General features: G+C 36.5%; 1 protein-coding gene across 1 annotated transcript in view; it reads right to left on the reverse strand.

The window, feature by feature from the left end:
- LOC106955771 (SH3 and multiple ankyrin repeat domains protein 3-like) overlaps positions 1–16436 on the reverse strand; it is an 87050-nt gene that overhangs the window by 36058 nt on the left and 34556 nt on the right. The window contains exon 3 of the mRNA XM_015046153.1: positions 14476–14547. Within this exon, the coding sequence (XP_014901639.1) occupies positions 14476–14547 (72 nt within the window). The remainder of the gene's footprint in view (positions 1–14475; positions 14548–16436) is intronic.

Here is a 16436-nt window from a genome sequence, read left to right on the forward strand (position 1 = left end):
GCCAGGGGGCCTCCTTTCAAAGCAAAAATTTTTTTTTTTTTTTTTTTAAAAATTTCTCTCCCCCCCTTTTTTTTTTTTTTTTTTACCTTTTACTTTAACCTTTCTGACTTTGTCAATGTAGATATTAGATTCTGATTCAGAATATTATTAATTTCAGGGGGGCAATTCAACTGTAGCTATGCCAATTTGTTACAAAGTCGAAATTCTACATTATGGTTAAAAACATATCTAAACAGCCATCCAACAACACCAACAACTAAGTAACTGAAAAGTGAACTTAAAATTAAAATAAAAAAAGAGCCAAATAATGAGTCTTTTCCATCTCCTTGAACGTTTCCCTCCATATTTCTGAGTATGTGGTTCAATATGTCCTCCAAAAAGGAATGGCCAGTTCCTGTGTTCCTTCTGAAGGCCTGTCATTTGACATAGAAAACTTGTGGATGATGTTGGTTTTCTGTGGGAATTGTGAGATCAGGGAGATGGGCAGTGTGACCTTTTTACCACACATGAAATTTGGCTTTTATACCGAAAATGTATGGTTTCATCTGACCAGAACAGCTTCCTTCACAACCAGCTGACTGCAGACCGGTACTTTAAAGACTTTATAGACTAATTTAAAACTTTTATCACAGGAGTGCTCTTGAAATTTAGGCAAACTACTAATTGTTTCCGGTTTCCATTGAAAGTTGAAGAAAAATATGAGTCACCCTTTTTATTAAGGAGGATGTCCTAAATTCTTCAGACACCAAGTTGCTGCATAACTCTCAATGCCTCTTTGTGCATATATATATATATATATATATATATATATATATATATATATATATATATATATATATATATATATATACCCATTCACTTAAACATTCAGTTTGTCTGTTCAGTATGTTTACCTGAGCTAATGAAACCTGAATCCAGCTACAAACTCAAGCATGAAGGAGAATAAGTGTGATGCTCTAAGCGACCAAAAGCTCAATTTCTAGTCTGACAGTGTGGATTTAATCCTAAGGAATATGATTTTGTCTAAGAGGACTCTTCTGTCCTTAATGTATAGCAGCAAAATAAACCACTGAGTAAATTTAATGTACCAACAGGCCTCAAAACAGAGCGACACAACAAAGAAGTGCTGAAGACTTCAGAAGAAAAGTTACTTAATTTATTTACACACAACTACACACACCAAGAGGATGCTGCTGCTATAGCAACAACAAACAGATAATAAACCAATAATGGTACTGATTAGCAGACAATTCCCTTTCACACATCCCTTGTGAATGCTCAGCCTTTATTCATAACTCGCAAGCTTCCAGTAAGACAAAGTCATTATCACTGTGATCAGAACATATTTTCATTAGCTTGCTTTCTTTAGTGTAATTCCAGTTTTAGGACTGTTTAAGATTTGTTTGCATTTGTCATTTTTATTTTTAAGCACTGTGTTGTTAATGTTGATGTGGCTTGACCAAAGAACTATAGGCAGACTACTTACATTGCTTTTAATTTTGATAAATTTGCACACACATTTTCTGATCAACTATAGTAAACAAAAATATTGTGGTCCAAAATAAAATGTTTCATTTTCAGTAACCAAATTTGACATTTATTGCATTAAACATTAAAGTAGAGTTAAGTGCTTATACCGTTTAGATATGAGGTTTCAACTAAAACATGACAGAAATGAGATAAATACATATTTAAATCTCTGTATTTACAGAATAAATTTCTAATTTTAGTCATTAGTGGAACTCCAAATAAAAAAAAAGATCTGTTACTATTAAATGCTTGAAATATCCTAAAAATGTAATAATAAAGACTAACATTTTAGCAAAATGTAGTTAGTTTCTGTATGTATTAACACATGCAACAAAAATCAAATGAAGGACCATTTGATTTACATCATAAACTGATCAAACATACAGGGTGGCTCTATCTTAATTGTGCGGCAGTGCAGCCTTTAACTAACCAAATAACTAAGTTTGCAGAATTAACTAAGCTTGCTTTGGCTAACCAAATAACCAGTAGTTTCCAAGTTATTTAGCATTTATTCAGACAAAAATGTAGCAGACACACACTATATCTTCCATCATACATTGAACAGTTTAGAAAACAGTAGTCTATTCTTTTCTTTCAGCTTATTAATAAAATCTCATGCTTCTGTGTTAAGTCAAGTAGCATGGCAGACCCTCTTTTTCGTAACCTAACATTACAAGATAAAAGGTTAAATCCTTTTGGCTTTAGAAAACTTTACAGGAAACTTTTATAACCCAGCTGCATGTTTGGATGGAGCTGATCAACGACTGGAGACGAAGTGAACTGAACCGAAGCGACATGCACACACACACGCACACACACACACACAGACACACACACACACACACACACAGGATGACTAAAGACAGCAGTCAGAAGTTATTCAGCAGTTATAGTTGTGTGGATAAAAAATGATCACTTCAATTAAAAAGGTGAAGCAAGCACTCAAAACGGTATATTATCATATCAACTAAAAATATTAATTTGGATGGATTATAGTAGTTGGCCTCCTCAATTATGTTTGGGCTGTAGAAGCCCTTGTTGACAACTCACAGAACATGAACACATAGGGTTAGAGATCATATCTGCGGATGACGGCTGCTTGCTTTAACTAACCAAATAACCAGTAACAACAAGTAAAACGCAAAGCATATAGTAAAAAACTAATTTAATACTATAGTCAGTGTAAATGTATAACTACACAAAGCAAACTAGAGTTCTGGCTTAATATAATTGCAAGCTTAAAACTCTACTACAATTAAATATAAGCAGATTAATTACTATGTTGCCAGTATTTCCATTTCACGTTGTTCTAAATGTTGCAGCTGCTCTGTCGTGGCAGTAATTTGCTTTCAGGGCAAACCTCGTGGATGATTGTCGAGGTAAGTGTCTAACCTCTGTAGCCCGTCTCCAAGTAGCTCTCTCTGAACGCAACAGCATGATCCCTCAGGAGAAATCCTTTTCAGGAGAAATTCAATAAGATGTTCAGGGTAATATCTGGTATTCCTCCTGATGAAGCACAGTTTAGGCAGGCAGAACAGTCAAAGCTTTCTGAATTAGACTACGGGCTAGAACAAAACCGAATAAAGCGACAGCCTCTTCCTCACTCAACAACACAGTGACTAACTCAGAGAGTGCAGGTTTATTGTATAGTATAGCACCCCCCAAACACATGAACAAATAAAACAGTTAGTAGCACACAAAGGCTGCAGATGGATGATGGCGAGATGGATTCTCACAGATAATTACGCTTAATGGGTAGCACGAGACATTTTCACATTCATATGTAAAAAAAATACTGTAATTCACTATACCATGTAAATATGAAAACATCTTTTTTTTTTTTCATAAGCATCTTTTGGATCTAAACTGACTGAAGGATTTTAAGTTGTGCAATGACATAGAGTCAGCATGTTTTCTTCTGTCACATAAGGTAAGACAATAAAAGTTGTGATTTTGTTTGTAAGCAGTGTAGTGAGATAGGATAGAGGGAATGCATGCTGTCATCAGAATCAAAGAGTCCAGAGAAAGAAAAAGCTGAATCAGGCCCAGTCATGTGCTTTCGAACTGACAGTAGGACAGAGATGCAGACAGCAGGGGTGGTGTGTGGGGGGGCAGAGCTGGTGGATGAAACACAACCAAAGGAATCTGTGTTGAGCTGGATTTTAGCCAACTAGAACTTAAGTCAAAATAAAGCTGAAAATACATGAACAAAGACTGTTTTTGTGTTTGAACCCTGATGGCAAACATCCCTTCAGGCGACGGAGAGGGCAGCCAACACACTCCAGGCTGAGATGAGAGTTGTGTGGGTAGCTTATTCATGCAGCCTGATGATTATTAGTACTCTATTGTACTCCCTGTCAATGAAACCTGATTTAACAATCATTTATTCATACAGACTTACCCACAACAATTGTTCTGCAGTCGGTTCAATGTATTTTTATTTTTTTTATGTGAAATCAACTGTAATCCTACAACATTAAGACTGTAAAACCAGGTGGCTCAACAAGAGGGAAGGTGAAAAAGTATAGTAATGAATGGATGGATAACCAGGAATGAATTCACTCTCGCTGTTCATATTTTTCCTAGCAGCATCTTAGATGAGCTGCTGCTGACAGAGATTTGTTTACAGATTCCCCTATATACTTTAATCTAACAGACTGAGGTATACACAGGTTTCCTTTGATGTAATAGAAAACTCCTAATTCTGAAGATATTTCGGTAACACTTTATTTGAAGTAGGTTGAATAAGACTGACATGACACTGTCATAAAAACCTGTCATGACCATGAATAAGCCTTCATGAATATTTATGACTGTTGTCATAAAGCGTCATTTGGTAAATTATGACACTTTTAATACAAAGTTGACATTATTCAAAATGTCTTTGTTATGACAACTTGACATTAACCAAGAAATCATTACTGATATAAATTTGTTATAAAAGAATTACTGATTGCACTTTAAAAATTAGGTAAATTTATGTTATTAAAGGTAAAGTTTAAACAGTAGTGATTTCTTTGGTAATGTCAAGTTGTCATAAAGACATTTTGAATAATGTCAACTTTGTATTAAAAGTGTCATAATTTACCGAATGACGCTTTATGACAACAGTCATAAATATTCATGAAGGCTTATTCATGTTCATGACAGGTGTTATGTCATGTTTATGAAAGTGTCATGACAGTCTTATTCACCCCCTTCAAATAAAGTGTTACCGATATTCTAACGTCAGTAGGTTGATTTAGTAGCAGACTTTTCATGTTTAGTTGAACTGAACTGTCTATATCCATCCAAAGTTGTTTTTTTTTTTCATTCTCTTTGGTCTTTACCCTCACAGAGTCAAGCTTGAGACCTGATTTCTAATCTTTCATCGACCAACAATGACTTCTGCAGTTTCAGAAGTGAACTTGGACCCATCGACTCCCTGATATTTTGGACACACGTCTCAGTGACTGTTTTAGATTATGATCAAATGGTGACACTGAAAAATAACAGTTCTACGATATTAGTAGCGCAAATATTGTAAATGATGAAGATGTAATTAATCTCAGCAAATGGGATCATGTGGATGTTCAATGAGAGTTGGAAAAACAATCCCAAATGGAGTCTTAAAAAACCCCACATGTGATCTATGTTTGCTCATATTTATAATTGCAAAATGTCACAAAGCTGTCCCAAGTGTTCCCAAAACCTGGGATTGTGAGAACAATTGTGAAGTGGGGGGTTGTAAAATGATATTAATAAACTGCATTAAAAAAAAAAATACTCCTAATAGCAATTTTTGGAGTAACAGCTAAGCAGTAAAAATATAGGCAGAATTAGTTTAATGGTTGTCAAAGCTGTATGTGTTGTGTGTGTTTTTTTTTTCTTTACCGCATTAACTTATTTTGTGCATCTGAAAGTGAAAAGAATCCCAATGCATACATGTTCAACATAGAGAGAACTTACTGCATGTATTTTAAACAGCCTAGAGCTATAATTTCTACATGGCCTGGTTTCAGACTATATGCAACAAAACAGAATCGATTTCTTTTCTGTAATCCGCCGCTTCCCTCTCTGTTTCTCTCTATCTTTTTCACACACACCTCACACGGTTTAAGTGAAATATTAATGACAAGTGAAGATACAAAGATGGATAGGGGGGCAGTGCAACCATTTGTCATGAATAAATCTTTGAGATTTTTCCTGAAATTAGGTCACAATCTAATATCTAAAATAAAAATTTGTACATTGCTAATTTAAAACTCTTTCAATTTGTAAGACATAATGAAACAACAGAAATGACATGGAGACGATCTCAAACTTTTAACAGCTCATAAATTCTGTATGTACAGAATCAATAATTGACCTGAAGTGGAGATGAAAACATAAAGCAGGCGACATCGCTGAGCAGTAGCTCATGTCAAACATTTTGCAGGGCAGAGAACTCCTGCTGATCTCTCTCTGACAGACTGTCAGATTTGATGCGTCAGTAACTACACTTACTATATATTATTTATAAAACACAAACTTTGATGGGCTAATAAATCGTCTAATTGTGCCACAGCTACTGCATTAGCACCATCATCCTGCAGCAAATTGCGAAGCCATATTTCATCGGTAAACATCAACAGCAACGTAAAGAACAAATGTATGTACAAAGCAACTTCAACAGTAAAGAATAGAGGACAAAACTTTACTTTTAGAGCCTTATGCACACATTCAAATAAATTTAAATGCAGAAACACATGGACATTTTTAGCTGTACCGTGCTGTCACTTGCAAACACACACATAGAACCATTTTGGCCATGTCTCCTCAAAAAGAATAAAAAAAACAGAAGCAAACCACTGTCACTCACATTCACCAAATCTAGACACCCATCTAAAGATCTCACAACATACCAGACACACACAAACAGATAAAACCTCACATATGTGGGCCAAATGCAGCAAACGCTGAATAGCTGAACCAGAGCAGGGGAAAACATTAGCATTCTGTCAGGGTTTTAGATAAGGCTGCACCAGTTCCTCACACATCCAACATGCAGCAGAGCATAACAACAGAACGAAAGCCAAAGAGAGAGGGATTGAGAGAGAGGAAAAGCTTAGGCAGGTAGTGAGGGATGGACCGTGAAGTGTCTGTGAATGACAGGAGTATGGAAGTGCATGGAAAAGGCAGGGAGAGGTGTGCTTAAACTTCAGCTAATGACTACAGTAAATAAAGAAGATGATGAGATCAGTCAGGGTACCTTACTATAGAGCCTGGCCTTCCTGGCTTCTTCACTAGTTTTGTCCTTTTTCTCAGCTTGTCGTCTTCTTCCAAGAGCAGATCCCATCTCACACACACGTGGGCACACTCCCCCAGCACACGCAAACTCCAGTGGGTCAGCTACAGTTTTCATGCCACTACATCCTCCATATGGCCATAACCAGACCCCCACCCCTCCGGACAGTCCCTCCTTCCTCCACCTCCTCTTCGTCTCCTCCGCCCCCTCCCCCTCTTTCACCGCCTTTCGTCTTGTCAAAGTAACACGTGGAGACTCACATGGTCGCTCACACAGACACTCACTGACTCCTGTTCATACACAGACCGATAGAGTGTTGGTAAAGGGTGATTGTGCTGGAGAGCAAGCCGAGAGATAAAGAGAGAGAGCAAGAGAGAGAGAGCGAGAGAGAGAGATTTATGGGGAGGGAGGAAAAACAGTGAAGAGAGAAGAACAATCAAATGAGAAAACAAATGAAAAGTATGGAGAATGAGGAACTAAACTAAGAAAAGGTAAATATACAAAAGTAATCGATTGTGTAAATCCCATTTCAACTTTCACATTAGTTACTGTTGAAATAACTTACTCCAATAAGTTCAGGATGAATAAACCTTCGGTGAAATCTGAAATCTCAAAATACCATCTACAATGAGCTACATTCTTCATATAGTTTCATTAACAAATGCAAAATAATGCATGACTTCTCATTCAAAAACACAGCTATCAACAGAAGCTCAGTGCAGGAGGAATGCCATTACTCTGCTGAGAAGTCTGTTATGAATTGGTCTGTCTCACACTTGAAACAATCCTACAGATTGTTGCACTAATGCCTTATTCTTGTGAAAAACAAGATCATTATTATCCAGAGGAAATACATTATAGTTTTTTGTTTAATTTTTAAAGACAAACACACACACACACACACAAAAAAAAACATTTACAATAGCAGTTTATACAAGAATGTACTTCATGATATCCATGGCCACGTTATCAAACTGCATCACTAACTCTTAAAGACAAGTTTACACAACTTGCTCAAATCACCAGCAATCACCATCCGTTTTATCAGATCCACTCTGCTAGTATCAAACAGTTGCCATGGATACATCGTGTGCACATCCATGAATGGAACTTCCACTACATCCCCTACTGGGATGATGTTTGGTGACTGGAGGGGACTGTGGTACCATACGCTCCCTCTATGGTTTAATGAGCCAGTTTCATTACATTAGATCAACATTTAATAGAAGCAAGACCTAGAGAAACTCTTATTAGTTTACAAATATAGAATATACCTAGAAAGTATCATCTAGTTTTATCAGAACAAGAATCCAGAGAAATCCCTACTTGTTTATAAATTACGGACTTCTTATTCTTAAACATGGGGAACGAATTTGCCATTTTATACTTTTTTGTTTTCTTTTGCTCTTTCCTTTGGTTTGTTGTTTTGTTGTATTTGCTTCTAATTCATGTGAAGCACTTTGAACTGCCTTGTTGCTGAAAATGTATAAAATTATACATCAAATTAGCTTACCTTACCTATTATCTGAATAGCACAGCTAAAATTGATCAAACAAAAAAAAAAAAATAAAAATAAAAAAAATAAAAAAATAAAGACAAGCCAGATGATCAATTTATATTCCAGTCTGTCATGTGAATTGTCCTTTTTTAAGATGTCATGAGAGGCACCCATAGAGGTTTCTACTACTGTAGCCAATGCACTTTAAGGTTGGATGTGTTGTGCATTCAAAGGCGGTATTCTGCATACTTCAGTCATTAATAAATCTTCTTTTGCATTTCTATTACATCAAGTTAGCCTGTCCATTTACTTCTAACCTCTGAGGCATTTTCCTCCACACAGCTACTCTTCACTGGCACACAACGCTCTGTAAGCCAGGAAGGTGGTTTTGCTAAAAGGTCTAAACTGATCAACAATTTCTGATCTACTGTTATCAGAAATTAAACATGTTCTCTTAAATCACATGCTTATTCTAATGCCTGGTTTTAACTTCAGCAAATAATTTCTTAAGAATTTTTTTTTTTAGTGGCCTTCTTTGACGGTCACCAGACAGGAAATTGACAGAAAGAGAAAGGGGGGAAAGACATGCAACAAAAAGGTCTCAGGGTCAGGAATCAAAACCAGGACTGCTGTATTGAAAAGTATAACCCCTGTATCTGCTTCTACACCACACAGTGCCCCTAGCAAGTCATTTTTACCACATCTAGATGCTGAAATGCACAGTTGATGCTATATGACAGGCTGATTATCGACTGAGTTAAATAGGAATACCTTATAAACCATGTGTTATTACTGTGCATTATTTCACAAAGCGTTTCAGAAAACTGCAAATAAATTGCAGTTTTTTTTTCAGCACTGCGCTTCGTGGCATTCATGACCACATTATGAAATGGTGCATTATTAACTGCTCTATTACTGTTTTGCCGCAAGCTTCATAAGACCCAACCGGCTTTGCTATCACTAACCTATATAACCTTTAGCTTTGTTTCTTTCTTCATACAGGCACAACATTTCGTTGCACCTTAAAATATCATCTGACATATGGATACTATGGTGCATTAAATGAATACATAATTTCTCAAACTTTACACAGGTGAAAGTGAACTTTAAATGTATTTTTTTAATCACTGGGTTAGTTTGAATACATATTCAGATATACTACTAATAGTTTTTTTTTTTTTCACTTTGCTGAATTAGTTTTTTATTGCATAGTCAGAAAGCCATCTATTTTATAGGCCCAGCCTACATGATTAGCAATATAATCACTTGCACACATGCACTCTGTTGTTCCTGAAAGCATACTATGGAAATTTCCCATGTAGTTACCATGCATGGCTAACCAGGACAGTAACATAGTGACGAGGTCTGGTTCAGTCAGGCAAAGATAAAAAAATGAATGGCAAATTCCTAACAACTATGACCTAATTTTAAAGTTTAGCCTGAAGCTAATGAACACCATGGTAGCAAAGTAGGCTAATGCTTCACCTCTGACTTACATGACAGCATGTTGTGGGATGAACAGTGAGGACAGTAGCTGCAATGGCTAAAACAAGTTTTCACTCTTCACTGTTTATTCTATTACTGCACAAAATAAAATGTGCTTAAAAAAAAACTAAAGGAATAGGGAAACAGCAGACCTGCATTGTAAAACCAATGTTTGTTAAATATTAGCAAAGCCTGGGGCAAGAAATGCGGATCTTAAACATGCATGATTGATGACAACTGCAACAAAGTTCTCCGTCTTTTTCAGTATTTGATTTGCAGGGAATCTCATGTTTGACAAAGTCTGCAGGATCAATGCTGGTCTAAATCCTTATCCTACTTTTACACAGTCTGCTAAGATAAAATACTATTATTTTCACAGGTAATTGTTCACTATGACTCTCCAAAGAAAGGATGTTTTCCCAGATAACTTCTTTCATAATTACCCCCAAACACCACTCACTCATTTATGCTTTTACTCTGCAGGGTAGTATCAGATGCAGAGATATCTTGAATGCTTTACTTGTTCTACTGCAACTGACCTGAGAGAAACATAGATAACACCAAATGTTATCTAAATGTATGATTTGCTTATTCCATGAAATCCCTAGTGGCAGTAGCTGATCTATTTTTGTGTAAGTCACTTCAGTACCACTCACTCATTCACTCTTTGACAAATCAAAGTAGAACAGGAGAAGGCAGAAGCAGGTCTCACTAGAACGGTTAGACAAGAGCAATATTTGAGAGCATGACTCATCCCTTTCTCGTTGCTCTTCTGTCTCTGTCTCATTCAGCATTTCTCACTGTTTCCCACTGAATCCTTTATCTGAAGTGCACAGCACAGATCCACTGGTCAGGAATATACAATGAGGAAATCACTCATCTGATCAGTCATTTTTTGAATAATTTATAATTACCCAAAATATGTTTCAATCAGACAAAGTTCTTAGCTAGTCAGTTGTTGCAAAGTTCATGATTTGTTTTAGAAATTCATCATATATTTCAAAATGTTATTTTCTGTGGTCATTAGTGCAAGGATTTAGAGAATTGTTTATGTCGATGTGTTGAGCGGCAGGGCTTATAGTACATGCAGTCTCTGTGAACACAGAGATTACCAGTCTGTATTTAGCTGACTGTCTGGCAATGGATGTGGACAGTGCTGAGGCACCATGAGCGAGAATCCAGTTAAAATTAGTGGCCAAAGTTACTGCTGAAGCTGTTAATAAAGTTGAAACGGCGAGTTTGCACTTAAAAAAAAACAATCCCTGCCTCCTGACTTCCTGTGTTTGCCACAGCATGTTTATGTGACCGACTTTGACTGAATTGTGCAGAAATAAAAGGCGGCTGAGTGAAACAACAGTGCTGCAGGGGAGAAGAATCCGAAATTGGAAAATAAAATAAATAACAGGGCTCCACAGTTTTGATAATAAATGAGAAACTTTCACACAAGCATTGGTTCACGTGGAAACAATTAAATAGTTTTAGGCTACTTTTTTGTATTATGAATAAAACTCACTTCAGAAATAATTTGTCATCTATGGAACAATACATCCAGGATATTTGTTTTAATGTGTTCTTGTAAATTATTATTAGAGGAAAAGCTTCACTGATTTGAAGTCAGAGGAAGAGAAGTTGTTTTGGTTAGCTAACGTATTACGAACTCAAATTGCAAATTACAGACCAATCACAAATACTTAAAGGTGATACAGACAGAATACAGCATATCCTCATTTTATGAGTGACAAACATGGACCTCATTAAACTGAAAATGAAACAGATTTTTAAACGGATTTGTTTATATCTCTTGTTTATCTAAATATCACAACCCTGAATATCACACCATGCGCCTGGCAAGTAACTGATGCAAGAATTCACTCATCCTTGCTGGCTCAACACACGGGAAGTGACAAACGTCAGCAAAAGGCCAAAGGTCACCTGGGGTGAAACCCACGCAATGGCAACAACGACGACAAATTATTTTCCAATGTTCTTGTGTCGCATCACAAACACGCGTGTGCACATCTACGTGGACGACCTTGATATTTCACATGCACAAATTTGGCAGGAGGAGCGCGAATGATTGGCACCTCATTGCACAAGTTCCTATTAAATGGAGAGACAGCGACATCGCCTTCCATGTGTCGAGCCCTTTACTGTAGAGATGAATGGGAGGAGTCAGTCGATGCACAGAAATGAAGATTTTTGTCCCTTAGGAGAAAGATAAACGTGATGACATTAAGACAGAAAAGTAACATGCAAACTAGAACACAATGCAGAAATGAATTGCTTATTGTTTCCTTCAGAATAATATGCAGCATGGTTAATATCTGATTAAAACCCAGCTGACAAAGTTTTTGTGACAATTAAAAAAAACAAAAAAAACAGCAACTAGATAAATTCACAATGCTAATTCCTCTGGCCATCTGATGAGGTTTAATGCATTTGCAGTTAAATGTATCTGTGTTCCACTTATCACACCCACTTACAACATGAATATGCATTCAGGCCCAAATTGGGTTCAAATTCTCATTTAATTACACAGCTCTGCATATCCACAACACTTTCTCACAATATTATACTGTATGTTTATAGCTTTCAGGAGCGGTCAAACAGCAGAACATCTGAAAAAGACCCAGAGCGAGAGAGCGAGAGAACAAACATACAAACTCCAAAGAGAAAAGGGTAAGAGTACGACTGAAACTGAAATCACAGAAAATGTCTTTATTTCACTTAGTGGAGGTCTTATTTTGAGCATGCTGGTTCACAGTCATGGTTTAGTGGGACACTGAAGGCAACTAAGCCATCATTAGTGTTATTAATTCCATCTGTGCATTTCCCACTGTGACAAATTAAAAAGTCTGGTGTGAGGAAGGTCTATGCTCACACTCTGCCAGACTGTCCAAAACTCATAACAGAATTAAAGAGCTGGTCTACGTTCTGCTCTATGTTTTCCTTTCTGACCACCTTTCTTTGTCGAAACCAGTATCTGGCAGAATTACCCCTTCGAATCTGTTAACCAAATCCTGCAGATTTACAATGTGGAGAAAGAGATTACTGTAGCCGTCTGGCCCATCTGCGCTCTGCTCATATCTGAACTAACACACACAAAAAAAAGCATCACGACACTCACCGCAGGTAGATTTCAAAAGATTAGAACATCATGAAAAATTAAAGAAAAAAAAATAAATGTTTTACTAATTTTAAAAAGAAAAAGTCATATGTTATATTAATATGCAGAAGAAATTGGATTTTTGGGAGTCACTGCAGACAGCAGACTGGAGCAGTCTCAACAGATTGAGCACAGTTACAGTGATGGGAGGACAACCAGTTGTTATAAAAAGATATTTAAATTATATACTCTTAAAATTAATTGGATATTGTCAAAGGGAAGATGAGAAAAGCCTGAACTAACAATGCAGATGAGCAGAAAGCCACTATCAAAGCAACCTGGCCTTCCATTATACCTCAGGAGTGTCACAAGCCGAAGTACTCCAAATCTGCGTGCCATAATTATCAAAATTACAAAAAAAATGTTTGAAATATGTCATGAATCAATGCGAGTCTCTCTTTTGGAGGAAAAAAAGAAAAGATATTTCTAGATTTCACTGTTTTGCACCAACTTAGTTCCTGAAGTGATGACCAAAGAACAAATCTCTGTTTTTCACATTTTTAATGCAAAAACCAGTGTTGTCCCATTTATATGTGATATCTAATTGCAGGGAACTTTGTGGAAGAGCACATATTGTCCTTATATAAGCCTCTTAATGGTTCACACAGCCTCAAGGGGCTAGTTCAATTACACATGAATGAACTATCAAATACAGAGAAGGGCTTTTACTATGTGGCTGTTGATGAGCAGCACATTAATGTAAGTAAATAAAACTTAACAAGATCCCTCAGGACACAAATATCTAAATGAAATTACAGATAAGCAGCAAGAAAATACTTTGATTCATCTTAAAGAGCAAAGCAAGTGTGGCTAAGCAAATTGGAGTGTACTTGTTTTTGAGATTTTAAATGTCATCAGTAATATTTTATATCTTACACGTTGACTCAAGTGGCAAACATATTTCAGCAAATTTTCTAAAATCAGCAGAGGACTTGTTGTTACTCATATATCTGTCCTTGCAGATATATCAGATATATCTTATGTACAGCAAAATGCCTTGTTATCTGAAAATCAGCATTAACTCTCCCGTAGGTCTTAGTGGGGTTAAGCAGTGGGGTAAAGATGGAGCAGGATGGGGGTGTCCCATCAGACCATCAGTTTCCGAAACCACACAAAACAACAACCTTGTAAAAGCGCACGCGGGTCAGTGTGACCCCGCCAGACCGTGCACAGAGTAAAGCACATTTATACATTAATACATTTTTTACACTGTCTCTTAAGAGCACCAAAATCTTGCTTATTGTGGAAAAACTGCATAAAACTGACAGGATAAGGAAAAATTGGAGAAAAATGTAATGCCAAGCATATCAGGTCAATGAAGACATGGGTAACGCAAAGTATTACAAGCCCTCCTTACAACTTAACTTCTGTACACAAACCAGATATCATATCCACACTTTTAACACACATTTTGTAATTATATAATATAAAAAGCATAATTTTTTTTAAATATTGCGTCTTAACAGAATAAAATATCTTGAACAGAATGGTTGAAAAAAACATCCATTCTCTGCAGCTTTTTGGTCTTACCTTAGTGTGAAGCTTAGACAACTGCTTTTCATCTATGTAGGTCTGTGTGTAGACGCGTCTTTTATAGCGGAACTGAAACAAAAGAGCAAAACACATTTGACAGTTTAGGTTTAATGTTTTTGTTTGTCTAGATTACTGAAATCATTCCGAATTAATTAAGGAACCCTTAACTTGATTCCTAGACAAAATAATGAATGTAATTGTTTAATAGCTGGCCGTTGAAAGAGAAAGGGTAAACGGTGAAGAAGCAGGAAGTTCTGTAAGACATTTTTACTCTTTTAATGTGCTGGGGGACAACAAATATCTCACTGTAAACACCTGTCAGCCCTTTCCAGCATTTCTGTTTATCTTTTTTTTTTTTTCCAAAGTCTATAACTCATAGAAACTTTAGTACAAAGGTTAATTGCAAAACAATAACAAACAAATTTCAGCTTTACCAACATAGTAAATCCAGAAGCGAACAGAGGATTTTTAGTTACTAATCCAAACCTGTCAATCATCTCTGCACAGTCCCGGCCCCAGGGTCCAACTGCAGGTCAATCAATGGCACACACAGTGTTCCAGCAGAGAAGTGTCAGCGGACATATACATACACACCCTGCTAGGTCCACACCTATTCAACTTAACTGCAAGCTTTTTAAAGTTCAACTACAAACCACTCAGCAAACATAAAACAAGAGAGGAACATTTATATAAGTCCTGTGTGTCACTAATGCTCTGCTACCACAGAGCATTTCAGCAGCAACAAAAAAAAGACGAGCTTCACTTCTTCCTGGCATTTCCAATTGTCCACATAAACTAATTAAAATAAGGAGTGCAATTATATTGAGTCATAATATATGACCGGATACAGCTAAATGACTTGAGGTATTTCCAAATGAAATGCTAGAGTAATGTTAAAAGTCATTAGTATTCTTATTTTTCTCCTTGATAACGCTCTGCCCCTGTTGACATGGGGGGTAATTCTGAAAATAAACATGACTTGTCGTAAAACCACCTGACAACTTTAGCCCCCACTCTGTGCATGATATTCTCTCAGATCACAAACTGTGACAGACAAGCACTACAATTATCTCTGAGAGATGGCAGCTGCTCTAAACACCACACTGCCATTGAGGACAGCATTATTGTTATGAAGTTTGACTGACACGCCATGATAGCAGCAAACAAACATGGGGACGGATGCTTTGTGAACTGGGGCGGGACAAAACACACACACACACACACACACACACACACACACACACACACATTTTATTGCAGTGATACATGCTATTACTGATTATTTACAAGATGAGCTTATTTTTTTAGAACAGATATTAATTATCAGCCCACTTGATAAAATGCCATGTTTTTCCAGTTTATAAAACTTAGTCCAGAAGAAATAATTTCAGTGTAATACATTTGACAACTCAGCTGCAAATTTAACAATTTGGTTCCATAAATATGCAGTTTGAGCATCCAGTCTTCTTGTGCTCATACAGTTGATACTAGTTTATATACAGACCAAACTTCTCTTGCATCAGGTCATGTAGACTTGCAAAAAAAATACTTCTAATGCCACAATAATTAGAGAGAATTTCCCAAATATTTATTTAGGAATGTCTTTAAATTCAGACGTTTATACACTGAACAATAACTATCTTTTCAAACAATGACACATCCTCAGTTGTCTGCTAGAAAGCCAAAAATAAAAATGGACCCTATTTATTTAACATAAAGCATATAAAAAATAGCTTCAACCAGAAGAAAATGTCAGTGCTGGAATAGCTTTGCCACAGTACAGAACTAAATTTTGACAGAAAATGTGAGAGTTTACCTGAAGAAGGCTGATATATGTAGAGAACCTTTGTGGGACATAGTATATAAATAAATATTGCAAAGCCAAGACTTAGGATGCTAACAGACTCCTGACAAAGAAGACTGGAGGCTGAAACTGAAGGTTTACTTTAAGAGTGTGC

Source organism: Poecilia latipinna, unplaced genomic scaffold (genome assembly GCF_001443285.1).
Source record: "Poecilia latipinna isolate Pla-1442-1.1 unplaced genomic scaffold, P_latipinna-1.0 Scaffold766, whole genome shotgun sequence".
Taxonomy (NCBI): Eukaryota; Metazoa; Chordata; class Actinopteri; order Cyprinodontiformes; family Poeciliidae; genus Poecilia; species Poecilia latipinna.